The sequence below is a fragment of the Melanerpes formicivorus genome, unplaced genomic scaffold (assembly GCF_026170545.1).
Source record: "Melanerpes formicivorus ecotype bairdi unplaced genomic scaffold, bMelFor1.0.p_v2 SCAF_66, whole genome shotgun sequence".
Lineage (NCBI taxonomy): Eukaryota > Metazoa > Chordata > Aves > Piciformes > Picidae > Melanerpes > Melanerpes formicivorus.
Window position 1 is genome coordinate 101,685 of NW_027142418.1, and position 19,566 is coordinate 121,250.

At 46.6% G+C, this 19,566-nt stretch overlaps 1 protein-coding gene across 3 annotated transcripts in view; it reads left to right on the top strand.

Annotated features, from left to right (window-relative positions):
• The window catches only part of BICD2 (BICD cargo adaptor 2), an 86,882-nt gene that overhangs the window by 43,271 nt on the left and 24,045 nt on the right, over positions 1–19,566 (top strand). For all 3 annotated transcript variants that reach the window (XM_068162576.1, XM_068162577.1, XM_068162578.1), the window contains exons 3-4: positions 15,157–15,309; positions 17,729–18,181. In XM_068162576.1, the coding sequence (XP_068018677.1) occupies positions 15,157–15,309; positions 17,729–18,181 (606 nt within the window). The remainder of the gene's footprint in view (positions 1–15,156; positions 15,310–17,728; positions 18,182–19,566) is intronic.

A 19,566-nucleotide genomic window follows, 5' to 3' on the forward strand; every position in this document is an offset into this window, starting at 1 on the left:
TTGTCATCTCTTAGATGTTACTCAAGAAAGCTTGTGTAAATCTGGAAGATAATGAACACCACACAGGTACCTGGCACTGCTATGCACTGACAACTCTCTCCCTCGTTTGTTTTCTGGTTGGGTTTTTTTTCTGTTGATAGTAGTGGGATTTCCAGGTCTGTGTTGAACACAGAAACTCAAATGTTTACCCTGGGGGTTTCTTTTGATTTGTTTTTAATTGTAGAACAACTGGATACCAAGCATGCAGTACTCTGTAAAGATCTGAGTTTTACCCCTTCATCCTGTTCTCTTGCCTCTCTTGGAGGAATCAAAGTCTCAGTTGAGTCTAACAATCCCCATGCTCTAGTCAAGTCCTGTAAATAATTTCCTTAATGAAGTTCATGGCTTATGAAACTCACCCATACTCTGAATAGACAGGGGAAACCAACCAGTGTGCTTACTCTTCAGTGAAGACCTGGAACTTGATCTCTGCTTGTGGGTAGCTGAATGCTTCCTTGATGGACACACGGATACCTGGCAGATTCATGTGGAAGCTGATCTTCAGTCACTGAATACATAAAGCACAGTATGTTAGATCAGGCTGCTTCAACCACAGCTGCCTTCCCTGTGCAGTAATGCAGCTGCTTGCAGTCATCTCTCCATGTCCTTGGACACAGCAATGTTACAGAGGCTTCTGTCAGCTTTCTGGGCCTTGCAGTTAAAAAATGTGAACAGAGTTGGAAGAGCGATTGCTGGGAAGCCCAGGACACAGTCTTACAAGAAGGCTGAGGGAGCTGGGGCTCTTTACCTTGGAGCAGAGGAGCCTGAGGGCTGCCCTAGTTGCTGGGGATAAAGATGTGCAGGGCTGGAGCCAGGCTCTGCTCACGGATGTGCAAGGACAGCAGAAAGGGTGCTGGGGGCAAGCTGGAGCAGAGGAGGTGCCATGGGAACAGGAGGGAAAACTTTGCTGTGAGGGTGCTGGAGTAGGCTGCCCATAGAGGCTGTGCAGTCTTCTCTGGAGACTGTCCAGACCCACCTGGATGTGTTCCTGTGTGACCTGCCCTAAGTGATCCTTCTCTGGCAGGGGGCTTGGAGTCTATAATCTTTTCAGGTCCCTTCCAGGCTCTAACATTCTGTGATTTGACTGCTTTAATTGCTAGCAAGTGTTTGTTGTTTCAGAGCCAGTGTTTTCACCATAGTATACCATGAATTTGTTTAAATGTGACCCTGCATGCTCAGTGCTGATGGCTGACCATGCTTCTATGAACACTGAGTAATCTGATGGCTGAAGTTCTCCAGATCTCCTTAATGTCATCACTGAAGGAGGAATGTTCCAAAAACTATGATTACACTTCTCTTTTCCATTAGGGTTTATAGCTAAGATGCTAAATGGTCTTTTGTGTTGATCTCCTTCTCCCTCTTGAACAGAAAAATGCACAGATTTCCTCTGCATCCAAGGAGGGGAAGCCTCCATGTTCTACATTCCCTACAAGCTCTGTCAGGAGCTGAAAGCAGGCATGAGTTTCATTGTAGCAGAGGAAAGTGGGAACAATGTTTTATTGCGCTCTGAATTACAGACTGTGCGCTCCTGCTAATCGGGCAAGAGTGTGTTTAAGTGCTTTATTGCAGTGCATTCTAGGTTTGAAGTCCTGTGACTGATGCAGTTGGCAGTCCTGTCCTTCTGTATCCCATCAGGAGCATCTTTCTTCCCCCTTTTTAATAAATGCAATGAAATCGTACCAGATTCTCAGTGCTGTTGCTGTAATGTTTCTGCATTATTGCAAAGGTCAATGCAACAGCAAAAATACTCTTGTGGAACATAGCATGGTGTAGAGCAAATAAACTGCCCCATTCTGAGCAGTGCATAATCTGTCATGCTGCATCTATAGGTGAACAGCTTAGAGGAGTGCTTCAAGATTTATCATCATAAGAATGTTGGAGAACAGAAGAAGAAAAAATGAGCATCTCTAATGTTCTTTCCATGTAGGAAGCAAAAAGCTCAACATGAGCTCTCAGTGTGCACTTGCAGCCCGCAAAGCCAATCAGATCCTGGGCTGCATCAGGAGAAGTGTGGCTAGCAGGTCGAGGGAGGTGATCCTCCCCTTCTACTCAGCCCTGGTGAGACCCCACCTGGAGTACTGTGTCCAGTTCTGGAGCCCCTATTACAAGAGGGATGTGGAGGTGCTGGAGCGTGTCCAGAGAAGGGCCACGAGGATGATGAGAGGGCTGGAGCACCTCTCCTATGAGGACAGACTGAAGGAGTTGGGGCTGTTCAGTCTGCAGAAGAGAAGGCTCCGAGGTGACCTAATTGTGGCCTTGCAGTATCTGAAGGGGGCCTACAGGAAGGCTGGGGAGGGACTTCTCTGGATCTCAGGTAGTGATAGGACTAGGGGGAATGGAATGAAGCTGGAGGTGGGGAGATTCAGGCTGGATGTGAGGAGGAGGTTCTTCACCATGAGAGTGGTGAAACCCTGGAATGTGTTGTCCAGGGAGGTGGTCGAGGCCCCGTCCCTGGAGGTGTTTAAGGCCAGGCTGGATGAGGCTCTGGGCAGCCTGATCTAGTGTGGGGTGTCCCTGCCCATGGCAGGGGGGTTGGAACTAGATGATCCTTGTGGTCCCTTCCAACCCTGAATGAAACTATGAAACTATAAAGGACAATAGTGGAGGAAGATCTGCAGCAGAAGTGTGCAAAAGAGGCTGGAGTTCTGAATGGCATTAAAATGATGTCCTAGGCAGGAAACAGGAATCAGGGAAAAGGTCCAGTTGCTTAAATCGGGAGTATGACTTGCAGGAAGGGGAAGGAATATTACTTCAGTGGTAGTATTTGGATTAATTGAAATAGGCTGAAAAGCTCTAAAAGTTGATGGTAGCATTGGTGGCTGTGGACCAATGGAACTTGGAGTTTTAGCAGCATGAGAGTTTTGGATTTGTTTTTTGTATTTACAAAATACAGAAGGTCTAGGTGAAGCCTTTCCCAGAAACCTTGCCTCTAGGAGGTGCAGAGAATTGGTGACCCTGTGGAGACAGAGTGAGTCAACAAACTCTTTATGGTCACCAAAAAAACAGGAGAGAGTTGTTGATCTAGAGAAAGAAGCAAGAAAATAGAGAGCTGGAGTGGGGCATTGACAAAGAGCTAGGCATGATGTCCTTTTGTGTAAGGAGCTAAAGCAGCAACAGAAGTAATCTCGTTGTCACAGGGTGCGCTGTGCTTTGCTAGGAAGCCTTGGGAGCAGGGTTTTGGCCATGGTGCCAGGCTTCAGCCTTGTATATACAAGATAAGGCTGCCTGAGTGCTTTTGTAACTGCCAGTGCAGTGCAGAGGTAGCCAGTGGGACAGGTGGACACAGACAGGTAGAGAAGCTACATAGTCAGGCTGCTGACAAAACATTGGAGCAGAATGGTGTGAGAGAGCTGAGCACTTCACATCAACCTCTGTAAAACCAGGCTGTGGGCAGTGAGCTGAGAAAGGGAACTTTTAACAGCAACAACAAAGTGAAAAGCACAACATTTCCCCTGCTCTGCCTAGGGAGATGTAAAGGGTCACCTTCTGAGGGTCGCTGTGATTGTCCTGTCTGCAGGAATGGTACCCTGGTCACTTACTGCCATTCCTACCTGCTGTATGGGAGAGGCTGCGGGAGGTAGCTGCTTTTATACCCTGAAAGCAGGTAGGCGTCTGTGTGTTGATCAGCCCTGAATCTGGAAGGCAGAGCAGCTGTGTGACCTGCTTTCACTCTGAGGATAAAGATGGTTCTTCCCTTTTTCTTCAGGTTCAGAGATCCCATGTCAGCCCTTAGCTTCTAATGGCAAAGTGTCTGAGCACAAAGGCTCTTGCTGAATTCATTGCCTGTGGGTTTTTAGATCTCTTCTGGGCCCAGGTGTAATGCTCAAACAATGCCCTACAGCAGACTGTCTTGCTTGGTTGGTTGCTGTTTGCTGAACTGAAGCATATGTAAATAATGCTGAATACACTGCAGGAGTCGTGTCTGAAGTGAGCAGTGTGGCTGGAAGTGAGCTGTTAAACATGCTGCAAATGAAGAAGAGGCTGGGGGTTGGGAAAGCTCAGTTTCCAAAAGCAAAGCAGTGCCCAGCCTGCTTCTTGCAGGCACTGAGCCTGTCACATTAGGTGCACAGGACTGGATTTTTGTCCTTCAATGCACTGAAAGAATTAGGAGGGTCACAGTGTGAATAGCTTTGGTTTATGTTTTAAATTTTATTTTAAAACCTGTCTTTTGTCTGGTGCAGGAAGCTCAAAGGTGGTGACAGTATGAGAGCAGGGTGCTGCTGCCTGCTGCCTCAGCACATTGCAGAGGGGGGCTGCAGATGTCAGCAGGTTTCTTCCCACCTTTTTATTTTCACCAAAGTTGATTTTTGTACTAACAGCTTCTTTCGTTTTCTTTTCTTTCTTTGTTGGTTTTGTTGTTAGTGGTTTCTGTGTTGATTTTTTTTAGAATGATGAGAGCTGAGTCTATTTCCAAGGCGAGAGCACTGCATGTCGCTTGTGTGCTTGAAACAGACAAAAAAATCCAGTCCAAAGAAAATGAGCTGCAGTGGAAATGTAATTGATGTGCCTTGCACGTATTCAAGAAGGCATCTGTGGTGATTTGCCCATTGTTCCTGTGCACTGATATATTCAGAGGAAAGATCTTGACAACAGTGTTTCTCTTGCTGTAATGGTTGCTGCCTGGAAACTCATCCAAAAAAAAAGGAGTCAAACAATATTGAAAGTGAGGTTGTTAAAACTCACCATTTGAACACTGGGTTGTCAGATCATAACATCAATATTGAAAATAAATGATTGATCTTCTGACATTACAGAACTCTAAATATGGTCCTCAGATTTCCAATGTGCAGTTAGATTCCCCAGTGTATTGTTTGGGACTTAACCTGGTGGCTGCTTGCTGGGTGATGCTTTCACCGTGCTGATTAAAGGCCTGTGTGGCTCTCACAGTGGAGGCAGCATGCAGCTGTAATCTTTGAGCAGATGTAAAATCAAAAATGTGTAGCTGAAAGAGTGAAGGGAAATGCAGTGAGTGCAGTGCAGCCTGAGTAGCACAGCCTGGCCTGCAGGGTGTGTAGGACAGCCCGGACTGCAAGGTGTGTTGGGCAGGGTGTGTAAGGCAGCCTGGACTACAAGGTGTGTTGGGCAGGGTGTGTAAGGCAGCCTGGACTGCAGTGTGTGTAGGGCAGGGTGTGTAGGGCAGCCTGGACTGCAAGGTGTGTAGGGCAGGGTGTGTAGGACAGCCTGGACTGCAAGGTGTGTAGGGCAGGGTGTGTAGGACAGCCTGGACTGCAAGGTGTGTAGGGCAGGGTGTGTAGTGCAAGGTGTGTAGGGCAGCCTGCACTGCAGGGTGTGTAGTACAGGCTGTGTGAGGCAGCCTGCACTGCAGGGTGTGGAGGGCAGGGACAAGTGCTTCCAGCAGCTGGGTGCCACCACTTGTACAGTCATGGCATTTTGGCCTACATCGCAGCCTCTGGAGCGCAGCCTTGCCCTGTTTCTGTCTTGGTGCTGTGTCTGTGCTGGTGGTTATTAAGGAGCTGTTTGATCTTTGCAGTGTCTCAGCTGTTCCAGTCTGGAAGAACTTGGGCAAAAGCTCTTGTGAGAGGAAAAACAAAGCTTTGCTCGTGACAGAGGAACTCTTCTGCTCTGCTGCCTACATGTAGCTTTTTATCCAGTGTAATTTTAGCGTCACTTATCAAAACAGTTCCTAAGAAAATAACCCTTTTTCTTATAGAAAGTGGGCAGTGTGTTATATGGCCAAAGATTGCATTGTATTTTTTCTTGCTTCATGGAAATATAGGTCAGTGGCCTTCTAACAGGCACAGTGTTCATTTGCAGTAGAAGTAAACAAAGCAGCCCCCTGGTAATTACTGGTAAACAACTCCAGTGGACCGTATTCAGCATGCAGAGCTTGGCTGTTGCCTCCGAAGCATGGTCTGCAAGGAAGAGACTGCTGTGGTATAAATACATACAGAAAACTCACTCTGAGGTGCTTCTGGCTTTTAAAATGCTCTGGTACCTGTAAGGTAACATTTCAAAGACAAAGGACATCTCTGGAAGCAGCATTTAGTTGCTGCTTGATGAAGATCCAAGTGCTGTGTCCCCCCATCTGTTTATTTCTGCAGAGTACTAGCTGTATGCACGACACAGTCTGAGGCAGAACTGTGCGAAGGGAAGGAGACTTCTTAATTTAGTCATGATATGTATGAAAGCAGTGTAGTAAATCATCAGGAAATTATGAAAGTTTGTGCTGCTTGGTGGTAAACAGGGCTGCTGAAAGAAAATCTGAGCTGCACGGGTCCTGCTTCTGCTGTAACCTACAGCTTGGTGGAAAGCAGGATGCAGGATGCAATACAGCAGAGCTAGGGTGATGCCCGCTCTGATCTCTGTCTACTCTGACCTTGCTTTCTATTCCTCTTTGCTTGATTCTTTTCTCTCACCAGAGGTTCTGCATCTAGTTTAATGCAAATTACAAACAGCAGTGTCATTTAAAACGATGTTTGCACTAGAAATGCTTTTCATTTGTGCAGCCTGTAATTGGTTTTCCATATTGAGCAGTGTCCGGCCTTCCTGGATTCCTTGGTCCATCAGGGCTGCCTCCCAAGGGACTCTGTTCACCAGACTCCAAAACAGGCCAAAATTTGCCTGCTGGAAGTCCCAGGTGCAGTTCTGCCAACCCTCCTCTCTAATTCTCCAGCTGAGAATTCTGGCATTTCTTGATCACTGTGCCCAAGATGACCTCCAGCCATTACATCCCCCACCAGTCCTTCTCTGTTCACAAAGGGTAGGTCCAGCAGGTGCCTTCCCTAGTTGGCTCTGTCACCAGCTATGCCAGGAAGTTCTCCTCCCCTCACTCTAGGAACCTCTGGGACTTCTCCATCTCTGCTGTGGTTTATTTCCAGCACACAGGAGGGAAGTTGAAGAGCTCCACAAGAACAAGGGCCAGCGATCACAAGGCTTCTGCCAGATGCCTAAAGAGTATTTTCTCTGTCTCTTCGTCCTGGTTGGATGGTCTGTAGCAGACTCCCACAGGACATGGCAGGGGGGTTGGAACTAGATGATCCTTGTGGTCCCTTCCAACCCTGAATGATACTATGATACTATGACATCTGCCTCCTGGGCCTTCTTCCCCATAAACACTCAACCCTCTCCTCACCATCATCAAGTTGCAGCCGTCGGTAACACTCCCTGGCACACAGGGCCGCCCCGGCGCCGCCTCTCCTTCCTTGCCTATCCCTTCTGAAGAGTTTGTAGCCACTGGCTGTGGCACTCCAGCGGTGTGAGACATCCCACCCAGTTTCTCTGATGCCCACTAGGTCATCGTTTTGCTGACACCCAAGGGCCCCCAGCTCCTCCTGTTGCTTCCCCTGCTGCAGGCATTGCTGTCGATGCTCTTTGGTCACTCTCAAGGCCTCAGCACTGTTTTGCAGGGAGAAGGCCCAGTCTCTGCCTGCCTGGCCTCAGGTGCTCCTGTGGCTGCTAACCCATCTGTGACCCTTGTGTGTCTGCTGCCACGTGGGTCTCCATTCCCTGCCTCCACTGGCAGCCCCTGCTAGCCCCCATCCTTCAGACACCGGTGTGCTGCCCTTGGGTTAATTTCCAGCCAGCCTGGGTTTGTGCCCTTCCCCCTTCCAATCCAGTTTCAAGCTCTTTCAGTGAGTGCTGCCAGCTCCTGGGCTGGGATCCTTTTCCCCTCTGAGACAGGTGTGGCCTCTCTGTAGCCAGCAGGCTTTTGTGAGTCTGGCTGGTTTGTTGTTGATTTTGTTTTCCTGGAAGCCTGCTTAATTTTTCCAGTCTTTTGCTAGTTTGCATCCACAATGAGAATTACTGTAGTTGGAGCTTTTAAGTTCAGATATCCATGTGTATCTGAATCCAACTGTCCCCCAGGGAATTCTGTCTCATTCCCAAACCTGGGGGAATGATGGCAAGCCACTGAATGCAAGAGAGCTGTTTCAGTTACTTAACTCTTTTCTTCCTTCTTTCATCTACAGGGAGGCTTGCTGAAACAAATCTTGTTTCATTAGCAACTGAAAATATAAGCACAGCATAGAAAAGCCCTCCACAAGCTGCTATCTCAGGTTGCAGGCAGTTTGCACAAGGTACAGCAGCGAGTGAGGCTGCTGTTGAGCGTTGTTTGTCTCTGCTGGTGATAGTTTGGGGCCACTTTGGGTGGCAGTGACCTTTTTAGGACTAGGCTTGGCTCCATGAGCTCTGCTGGAAGTAAAAGATGGAAGGCCTTGGAAGGGTTAAATGTTTTCTTCGTGGCAGTGAAGGACTTGGTGAGCTGCCAAGCATTTAGATTTGAGATTTGAAAAGCAGCTGGAGTTAACTGCTCTTAGCAAGCAGTTGGGTGCAGGCAGGGGAGACCCTATCAACATCACTCAGTGCCATTCCTGATACTGTCCTGATGTGGGGGGCAGCATTTTCCATCCAGACTCCTATGTGTTGCTGGAGCTGAGATGCAGAGCCCAGGCCCACCCCCTAACCTGGTGCTGCAGGAGGACAAGCTCAGGTCTGTGAAGAAGGGTGGCTGGGAATGTCCTCCTGGAGCTCAAAAATGGCTGTTTTATAGGTTACCAGTAACTGACTTGTTCCACTTGCAAAATCAGTTCTTCAAACAGATTTAAAAAGTCATCCTCTGATTTCAGCTCTCTGCCCCCAGCATTTGATCACAAGGCTCATTCCAGTCTTCCCACCTTCTACACCATTAATCTGCTTGCTTCTGTGAAGACATTGCACAGCTGCTGCAGCTTGTGCAAGCTTGATTAGTGCCAGGCACCTCCATATTTAGTGCCCAGTGGATTACTGGCCAAGACCCCCCATGTGGATGGGCAGCTAGAGCTGGGGGCAGAGGGGGGAGGTGTACTTATTTTCACCTGGATTGTAAGCTTGCAGTTGGAGAGCATTGTTAGAGCTCTTTGTTATCCAAAGAACTTCAGAGTAAATGGTGTATTGCCATGTGTGCAGGGGTCTGGGAAATCTGCAGAGCAATCAAACACTGAGCTGAGTACATTAGAGGAGTGGTGCACCAGCATTAATCACTGTACAGAAGATCCTGAGGCATACATACCTGTAGCAAGATGCTTTGTCATGGGGGAGGTGTTTGGCTAATGAGAGGACAGGTTAAAAATCCAACCAAACAACTAAAAAAAAACCCACAACAGCAAAAAACCCAAACCATCAACAAACCAGGCAGCTGTGCTCCTCTGCTGCCAAAGACTCAGTGTAGCTGTGTGTCTCCCATTAACACCTGGGAGCTGTTGGGAGCATTGTGTGTAAGTCACACTTAAGAGCTGCTATTGTTTTGGCTCCACTCTTTGCAGGAGAATGTGTGTGCTGTGATTGCACATAATCCACATCATCTTCCCTGCCATTTTTGTTGCCTGCAAAATATATCATGGAATTCAACCTGTCTGTGCTTGGGACCACTGAGCATGTCTTATCTGAATGAGATGGAACTCTTCAGGTTTTGTCTCCTAGTCCCAAAATAAAAAGACTGCAACTTCTGCTAATAAGCTCCAAGTGATGTAAATTTGGCCCAGGTGCAGGAAAACCTCAACAGGCTTGAGGTGAATTACTTTTCAGTAAGTTGTCAGCATTGGGTGCAGGGCAACCCAAGGTGCTAGCACAGGTGTTCTGGTGCTGTCCTTAGGAGGCTTGGGTCTCACTGCTGTCCACAGGGCATTTCAGCATAGCTGGTATTTCTGTGGGGGACACTGGGGACAGGGGGTGGGAGTTTTGGTGTGAAATGGTGTTTCAGAGAGGCAGCTGGGAAGGATGTCTTTGCCTGGGGTATGGTCATCTCTCAATGGGTTGGGTTTGGCTCAGTAACTTTGCTGTATGAAATGCCATTAAAGCCTGACTTTGCCTTTGAAAACACACAAAATGATTCCTTCTGCTGCTCAGTACTCTACCTGTCTCTTTCCTTTCCCATTTTTAGCTACCTTTGCCTGCAGTCACACCAAGGAGACCATTGCCAGGATGTGCTGTCGGCCACACGTGGCTGCTGCTCTGCCTCTCCACCTGAAAGCAGTTGCTTATTGCCAGGCACTGCAAGCAGCCTGGTTCTACAGCTGATCTTCAGAGCAATACTGGAAGTCCAGGCTTCCAGACCTTTTGCTTGATGTATCATAAACAGCTGCATTTATTGGGGCTTTTTTGTTTTCTTCTCTCAAATATTAGTGTGTTGTTCATAGCTGTAATACAAAAATGTAAATACTTAAGAGCCTATAACTTGAGAACAGGGGAAGCTTATTTTTGATTCCTTGTGCAGTCTTAATTGTGCTCTCTTTTGGGAGTGTTTTATTTCCAAGCCCTTAACTACAGTTCTGTGATACTTTGCCACAGTCCTTGGGTGTGTGAAGCAAGTGCAGCTAAAATTGGATGGGCAGCTGTGAATTTGGCACAACTTGCAGCTGCGAATTTGGCACAACTTGCAGCTGCTGGTCTTTGTAGCCCCCATGAGGTAACTTGTTGGTTGTGTTTGTGTCTGGTGAGTGACCATATGTGTCCTTTTTGTGCATGCAAAAGGCTTTTGGTTCATATTTTGAGGGTTTGATTTTACCACTGGAACCTAGGGTAGATGAATTAGCTTTGAGTTCTGTGTCCAAGTATTAGTCTTCCCTGTTTTCAGGTTGATCTTCAATCAAATGTCCAAGAGCTGATGTTTTACTCATTTGTTTTGGTGGACTTGGCTGTGCTGGGTTAATGGTTGCACCTGGTGATCTTAAGGGTCTTTTCCAACCTCAACATCTATGACTGACTGACTGCTCTGTATTTTTCCCAAAGAGTCTGCACCCTTGCTTGTGAATCCTTCCCATGGGGGCATCTGGAAATACTTATTATGTAAACCCTGAAATCTAACCCTGGAATCAGTAATATATTTGTCCCGTTAGGATTTTACTCTTGATAATGATAACGACATGTAGAATTAGGTGTGAGCAGCTTTACTGCAGCAGGGAACTCAAACAGACCTGTGACCTCACGAGGTGGTGGAGTTCAGGGTAACACAAACTGTGCTGGTCACACAGCTTCCCTTGCAGGGGAAGCCTCAGGCTGGTGACCTGGAGGCTTAGCCCTAGTCAGGCTGTGTAGTGCCCAGAACAGAAGAGAGAACTAGCTACCTCCTTGGGCTACTGTAGGAGAAGGGTGTTTTGGGATAGCTTTGGAAGATTGTTTAGTCTTTGACTCAGAAAATAATGTAAATATCTTGTAACTGAGGGAGAGAAACTAGGCAGAGTTTGGCTGGATGTGTTAAAACACTGTGTTGTTATTTTAGCCTATTGTATGCCTTAATTGGTGGTGGAGTCGCCGTCATTGGAGGTGTTCAGGAGGAGACTTGATGGGGTGCTTGGTGCCATGGGGTAGTTGTTTAGGTGGTGTTGGATTGGTTGATGGGTTGGATGTGATGATCTTGAAGGTCTCTTCCAACCTGGTTTGGTTTATTCTAAATAAAGTTTATTATTCTATTCTAAATTACTTGCATGCCAGTAGAAATCAACCAATTAAGAAGTGACATGTATGCCTTCTGGTAGACTAGATAATCTTGCTGTATAAATAATAAATGTCTTCACCTGCTGACATCTTGTCCTGGAAGCTGTGCTCAGGGTGATTTGAACACCTATACGACAACAGGCTACTGGGCCCAAAGACCAGTGGTGTCCCCCAGGGTTCAGTACTGGGGCCTGTCCTCTTAAACATCATTATCACTGATCTGGGTGAGGGCATTGAGGTACCCTCAGTAAGTTTGCAGATGACACCAAACTGGGTGGCTGTGTCCATCTGCTAGAAGCTATGGAAGCTTTACAGCAGGACCTGGAGAGGTCACACCCATGGGCCAAGGCTCATTGGATGAAGTTCAACAAGGCCAAGTGCCAGGTCCTGCACCTGGGTCACAACAACCCCATGAGGAGCTCCAGACCTGGGAATATGTGGTTGGAAAGCTGCAACTTGGAGAGGGACCTTGAGCTGTTGGTTGGCAGTCGACTGACTGTGAGCCAGCAGTGCCCAGGTGGCCGAGAAAGCCAATGGCATCCTGGCTTGGGTCAGAAGCAGGGTGGGCAGCAGGGACAGGAGGTGACCATCCCCTTGTGCTCAGCACTGGGGAGGCCACACCTCAAGTGCTGTGCTCAGCTCTGGGCCCCTCACTGCAGGAAGGACATTGAGGGGCTGGAGCCTGTCCAGAGCAGGGCAGCCAGGCTGGAGAAGGGCCTGGAGCCCCTGGGCTAGAGGAGGGGCTGAGGGAGCTGGAGGTGTTCAGGCTGGAGAAGAGGAGGCTGAGGGAAACCTCCTTGCTCTCTCCAGCTCCCTGAAGGGAGGTTGCAGTGAGGAGGGGACAGCCTCTGCTCCTTGGTGGCAAGGGACTGGAGCAGAGGCAATGGTTCCAAGCTGCCCCAGGGGAGGTTCAGGCTGGATGCTAGGAAATATTTCTGCCCTTCCAGCTCTCAGATATTGGCATGTTCTGCCCAGGGCAGTGCTGGGTCACCATCCCCGGGGGTGTTCAAGCAGCATGGACCTGCTTAGTGATGTGGTTTAGTGTTGCCCCTGCAACGGTGGGTCAGGGTTGGACTGGATGAACTTGGAGGTCTCTTCCAGCTGGATGTTTTCTGTGATTTTTTTGTATGTGTCAATTATTGTAACTCCCAGGGTCCAGTTCTTTGTAAATTTACATGCTGGGGTGTGCTAAATAAGTAGATGCTAAGGATCAGACTTTTGGCAATGATGGACAGCAGTCCAAAGCGGTCCTGAGTAAATCCCTGCTAAGCACTGGTGCTGCTTGGAGGGGCCCTTTGTAGAGCTCTTCCAAGGAACAGCTGAGAGGATGAAAATACTGAAGACAAGCTTCCTAGTAGTCTGTGGCCTTTCAATCAGGTGAACTCACTTTCAGATTGCAGTCTTTTTCTGGGCAGGATGGCTGGGAGGCTTCTGCATTGTAGGAATATTCTCTAGTTTGAGAAGGTTGGTGAGGTGGTCAGGGAGGTTTTGGGGCCATCATCTCTACACACCGGGGTGATGACACCTTGGTGTGCTGTGTGATGGGCTGTGGGTGGAGGTGTGGCTTTGTAAAGAGAGGTCCTGGCCAAGCATGCCCTGAGAACATGCTAAGAGCAAAGTGAACTGCAGTGTGCTAGGCAGCTAGCAACCCCAGTTTTGTCTTCCCTTCGCAGTCAGCAAGCCTGGGAGCTATTTTTGAACCTGGCCTTCCGATGCACACTGACATTCTTCTTGTGCTAGGCAGAGCACAGCAGTACTATGACATGAACTAATGAACTCTTACTGGTGCTCTGAATTAAACAGGCTGGATGGGACAGGAACCAGTCTTTCTTTAAGAAAAAGACTTGCTCCAATGACTTCTCCAGGCACTGACCTTTGCAAAGATTAGATCTTCCAGGGAGAAAGAGGAACAGAGCAACCCAAGCAGTGGGAAGAGAAGCTTGCCAGTAGCTTTGTGGGAGGTCTTCCACTGCATTTCACTCCCTGGGGAATGTGGAAAATCGCAGTTAAGATCTCCTAATTTGTATGAACCTCAGTTTGATGTAGGAGCCTTTTGCAATCCTAACTGTTAAATAGCTTGGATTGTCTGCCTGGAGGCCCTTTCTGCCAAAGGCCCAAGATCCTCATTGCAGTTTTAAGGAGAAGTTAGAACGGAAAGTCACTCCAACCTGTAGCCTTTAGCTGCCCATGGCACATCTGGCCCTGTGGCCCTGGGTTTCTTCAAAGACAGAGCCAACACTTGCTGGGGCATGGAATATGGCAACTTTTTATTTGCACTGTTGCACTGCAGTGTTTGATTTAAGCAATCAATGTTTATTTAGCTTCTTGGTGTGCTGGGAAGTGGTGGTCATCTCTTCATTGCTAAAATTAACAGGGAAGTTTATAGATTCTCATCATTACCTGACATGGGAGGGAGCTGTAATTTAAATGTATTGGTTTTAACAGTTGCAGACAGTTCTGTGTTGGTGTTCAGAATGTGCCAGGTTCAAGTCTTGGCATCTGACCCTGCTGCAAAGGCTTCCTTCATCTCTTAGCTTGCCGTAGGTGCCCATTGATACGTGTGCTGTATTGTTTCTGTGTATTCCTGCTGCATGCTCACAAGAGGGCTGAGACCATATTTTATTAATCCCTGACATTCTTGTTTCAAATCAGAAGTGAGAACACTAAGGGAATCTGAATTTGTATACTGGAGTATGAAGCTTTCTTGACTAGGCTTCTGGTTAGATGAAGAAAGAGAAAAGATGCCATAGCCTAGGTAGCTGCATTGACAGGATGCCTCTTCTGGAAGCTTGTGTTTAGAACTGTTTGCAAAACCCTCTTGTCACTTCACTGGAGCAGCTGCTAAAATATCTGATAAATTGCCTGTTTGTCTAGCTCTGAAGGTATTCTTACTAATGCTTCAGAACATACTTTCACTTTATTTAAGTATTTAAAGATATGGCTTGAAAGAAAGTAATGTTGGAGGAAGAGCTAGGTCCAGTGAGCCATGCACATAGCTGGATATCCACTAGCTCAATTTATTGTCTGTATGGTTTCACCAAAGATCTAGACATGTAATGCAACAATATCTAGATTATTCTTCTTGGTTTCTGATCTGTCCCCCCAGAGCAATAGGGATTTTAATGGCTTTCAAGATCTCACAAAAGTCTTGGGGCTGAGGGATGGAACATTTTATAATTAATCACAGTTGCTATTTCTTTCTGCCTGGGATCTTGGGTTTCATTTGAGCTTTAACTCAGAGTCTCTCTTCAAAAGGATTCATTAGAGCAAATTTCAAAATGATTGGGCTGGCCATGAGAAAAAAGTCTGTTGGAAAGCAGCAGCAAACACATGTCCAAAAAAGAATGTCTGGAGTCATCTGAAGCGTTTAGCAGATTCAGGCACTGACTTCTGACCTGGAAAACTTTCCTGTCGCTTACAGCCAGCGGGACAACATAGGGGTGACTGCTGTTTTCCTTGCCAATTAACATTCCTTTAAGTCCAATGTGAGAATTTATAAGAGAAGCAAGAAACCAAAAGCTAATTGCTGTGTGAATGACTGGTTTTCTGTAGTTTCGTTTTAGGGGCTGGTGGGGAAGAGCTGCTGTCTGAGTGGAATCTGATTGATCAGTGCATGCAGACAAAGATAACATGTTGAAACTTAGTTGTAGCTGACCAAATCACTTTGGGATTTGTTTCTTTTTCCAGGTCAACCAGAACGTGGAGATCCAAAGGGCCCGGCTGCGAGATGACATTAAGGAGTATAAATTCAGAGAAACTCGTTTGCTGCAAGACTACACTGAGCTTGAGGAGGAAAACATCTGTCTCCAGAAACAAGTGTCTGTCCTGAAGCAAAACCAGGCAAGGTTTTTCAAAACCTTTGCTGGCACCAAGCAGTTGCTGTGTTTGTAGCATGGTTCTGTCTCACTTGAGCATCCCACTCCTCCTTTTCTGTTTGTATTGCTTGTGACACTACAAGCTGTGGCATTTAGTGTCACGAGTCCTTTCTGACTCTGCTTACATGCAGGCATAAAACTCCATTGCTCTTGCTTTGCACTCCCAAGTCCTTCCACTGCCTTCTCTCTCTCTGATGGAAGTGAAGTCTCTACCAGTCTGTGTTGTTACTTGGTTTAGTCTTTTTGCTGTACTAGTTTTTCAGTGTCTATTTGCAGTACTCTCCATCCATGCTCTTCTACGCTATCTGTAGCTGGGTTTATTGGGTTTTATTGCTCCAATTCTGTATCCTTCCTTTTCTAGCTCCTGTCATTAAACATGGACATCTCTTATAGTTGCTCATCTGAAAAGTCATCATTAATTGCATAGTTCCAGCTGTTTTCAGAAGTTTAGAAAACTACTTTGAGGGAACAACTCAATAATTCCCCATAGCTGTTGTTTGCAGAGGTAATTGGATTAGCTGTGGTCTTTGGCACTGTTTGCTTATCTTCATCTATCAGCTGGAGACTTGCCATTTTTACTCTTCAGTTTCATTTTTCTCATCAGTCTTGTTAAATAAAATAAAACACAAGGTTCATCTGAGAAAATGGTATAGTATTTAGGAAATGGAGATCTTGAAGACAACAGTAGCGCTGGCACTATCTGTTGTAGCTGAGCATATAGCTAAAGCTTTTTGGGACTTGCTTCAGAACTCTGTCAAGTTCTGAATGCAAGCTGCCCTGCAAAGCAAGGTGTTTGGGGTATTGAAGGGATTTCATTTGCCTCCAGGTGAAACTCCATGTCATTGTTTATCACTTTGGCTTCACTGCTGTGCCCAAAATGGGATTCCAGATTGAACCTGTTCTCACCTGAATACGTTTAGTCTGATGATGCTGGTTTGGGTGCCCTGATAACATCTGGTAGGGATAAAGGGGCTGTAGGTGCAGACTGGCAGAGATAGTGACCTGGTAGAATCCAGCCCATGGAGTTGGTTACTTTTAGGTTTTAACTTTTATTTTTGGTCTTAGTCATTGTATTTAGAGGAGCAAGTGGAAGTTCCCAGCTCCATTCTAAAATAAATTCATTCAAGGATGTTGTAATTTTGGGCTCCAGCCACATTTTAACCTCAGATACTGTCTTGTCAGTTGCGAGTCATTGTCAACTGTGGTGTTTGTGTTCTGGAACCTCTGAAATTAGACTGCAGCCTGAAATCCTTCATTTCAGTAGCCTGACATAGAATCAAGAACTAATACTTTTCAAGGCAATGGATTACCTCCATTTTCTACCTTATCCTAATCTTACCTCATGAATTTTGATAAACTTTGATTATCCTATAGACTTAACTAGAAGAAGCCAGCAAGTTTTGGCAGGCTTGTGTTTCAAAAGTGAATTAGCATCATTGGTTCATGTGTTTTACACCAAGTGTGGTTCAGCACTACCAGACTGGTGTATGTTGGCATCTAAAATTTCTTCACTGGTTGGTATACATCGCCATCACTGGAGGTGTTCAGGAGGAGACTTGACAGGGTGCTTGGTTACATGGGTTAGTTGATTAGGTGGGGTTGGATGATAGGTTGGACGTGATGATCTTGAAGGTCTCTTCCAACCTGGTCTGGTCTGGTCTATTCTATTCCATTCTATTCTATTCTATTCCTTTCTTAGGTAGGAGTATTCATTTTTTTCCTGAGGGATTGAACTTTTCACACTGATGGGGGGGAGGGGTGTGTTTATAATTTCAGTACAAGGGAAAAAAGGTAGTTTTACAGGTAAAAACTTAGAGTTTGCCATCAAATACTATGTGGCAGCATGGCGAGTCCAAAGCAGGGAGTCTGAACCATAGCCCATTCCAGATGCGCTGAAATGTTGAGGAATGAAATGATAGAACATGTTTGTTTCAAATGTATGAAAGCAGAGTTTGATTGCCAGGTACATCCCTGCAGCTTTAGTCCAGCGGCACATTCTAACAGCAGTGCAGCAGTGTTTGGAAATGTTGAATTTGTGGGAAGGTTGGCTAGGGAATTTGTCTATCGGAGAAAGAATTTGCATTGTGTGCTAGGAAAGCCTATGTTGTGATGCCTCTGTATCAAACATTGTGTCTCCCACCCATCCTAACTAAGTTGGAATAGGTCATCACATCTGATGGTTTACTTGGAAATTGTATTTCCTGGTCTCTGTGAAGGTAAATTGCATTTGCAGATAGTCACAGTGCCAAAACTAGAGTCCAGAGCTGGAAAATGGTTCACACGAATATAGTGAGCTGAAAGATTCAGCAGTAAGATACTTGATGCCTTGCAGGCAGATATTTTCATTAGGGCTTTTCTTCCCATCTCCCTGTGTGTACCTCCAGGTGGAGTTTGAAGGCTTGAAGCATGAAATCAAAAGGCTTGAAGAGGAGACAGAATTTCTCAACAGCCAGCTGGAAGATGCCATACGGCTGAAGGAGATCTCAGAACGCCAGCTGGAGGAGGCCTTAGAGACACTGAAGACGGAGCGGGAGCAGAAGAACAACCTCCGCAAGGAGCTCTCTCACTACATGAACATCAACGACTCCATGTACAACAGCCACCTGAACATCTCCCTGGACGGGCTGAAGTTCAGCGATGAGGCCACGGAGCCCAACAACGATGAAATCGTGAATGGGTTTGAGCAAAACTGCCTCGGCAAGCTCAGCAACGGCAAGAACAGTACCTCTACACCCAAGAAAAACGAGAGCTTCCCTCCAGCCCCGAGCCTGGTGTCAGATCTGCTGAGTGAACTAAACATTTCTGAGATCCAGAAGCTGAAACAACAGCTCATGCAGGTAAACAGGTTTCCTAAACAGTTGTGTACTTCCAAATAGCTGATAGAGTTCATTTGGGTTGGGATTTCAGTCCCTTCGTTATCTCATATGGCCACCGTGCAGCACGAATTGTATTTGTAAAGGTGTGGTGGTTGGTCTGGCCCTGGCTGGGGCCAAATGCCCACCAAAGCTGTTCTATCACTCCCCTTAGATGGAAAGGGGAGAGGGGAAAATATTACCAAAGGGCTGTAATAAGATAGAGGCAATTTAATAATGCAAAGCCAAAGCAGAGGCTGCACACTGAAGCAGAGGAAGCAAAGATGTTCTGCTCTACTTCCCACCAATCCAGACAATGTTTGGTCACTCCTGGGAAGCAAAACTCTAATATATGTAGTGTTTGCTCCAGAAGATAGATACCCTCAACCAATGTCCCCCACTTCCTTCTTTCACTTAGCTTGTATGTTTGAACTGACATCATATGGCATGGAGTGCCCCTTTGGCCAGTTTGGATCAGCTGGCCCAGCTGTATGCCCTCCCCAAGGTCCTGCCCACCCCTCAGCCTACTCCTGGGGTGGGGAAATGTTGGAAAAGTACAGCCCAGCCCTTTTGGTGGGTTCAGCAGTAGCCAAAACACTGGTGTGGTATCAACACCCAGCTACAGCACTGCAAAACATAGCACTGGAAAGATCCTCCAGGTATAATTAACTCCAGCTCAGCCAAACCCAATACTTTGATTTAGAATTTGGAAATATTCAGTGTTTGCCAGAAGAAAACTGCAGGGTTTTCAAAGGCAAGGACATTAGCAGTCATGTCCTGAGTTTGGAGGAAGTGATAGGACTAGGGGGAATGGAATGAAGCTGGAGGTGGGAGATTCAGGCTGGATGTGAGGAGGAGGTTCTTCACCATGAGAGTGGTGAAACCCTGGAATGGGTTGTCCAGGGAGGTGGTTGAGGCCCCATCCCTGAAGGTGTTTAAGCCCAGGCTGGATGAGGCTCTGGCCAGCCTGATCTAGTGTGGGGTGTCCCTGCCCATGGCAGGGGGGTTGGAACTAGATGATCCTTGTGGTCCCTTCCAACCCTGAATGATACTATGATACTATGAAAGCTGGAATGCATCTGGTGTGCAGTACATGCAGTGCCTGTTGCATTTTGGCACTGCTGAGAAAGAGTCATTTAAAACATTGATCTTTACTCCAGTCAGCTTCATCCAAAGGGTTTTGTACAACAGAACTATTGTCTATAATTAATCCAAAGAACATGGAGTTTTAATCCATGCTGAGCATTGTTGTGTTATATTTGTGCTGTTGGGAGGTTGGAGAGATTGTCTTGCCTAGGAATGGTTTAAAGCTATTTATTTAAGCATTTTTTAAGTGCTCTATAAGAAAAAGCTGTTGTGGGGGAAAAAAT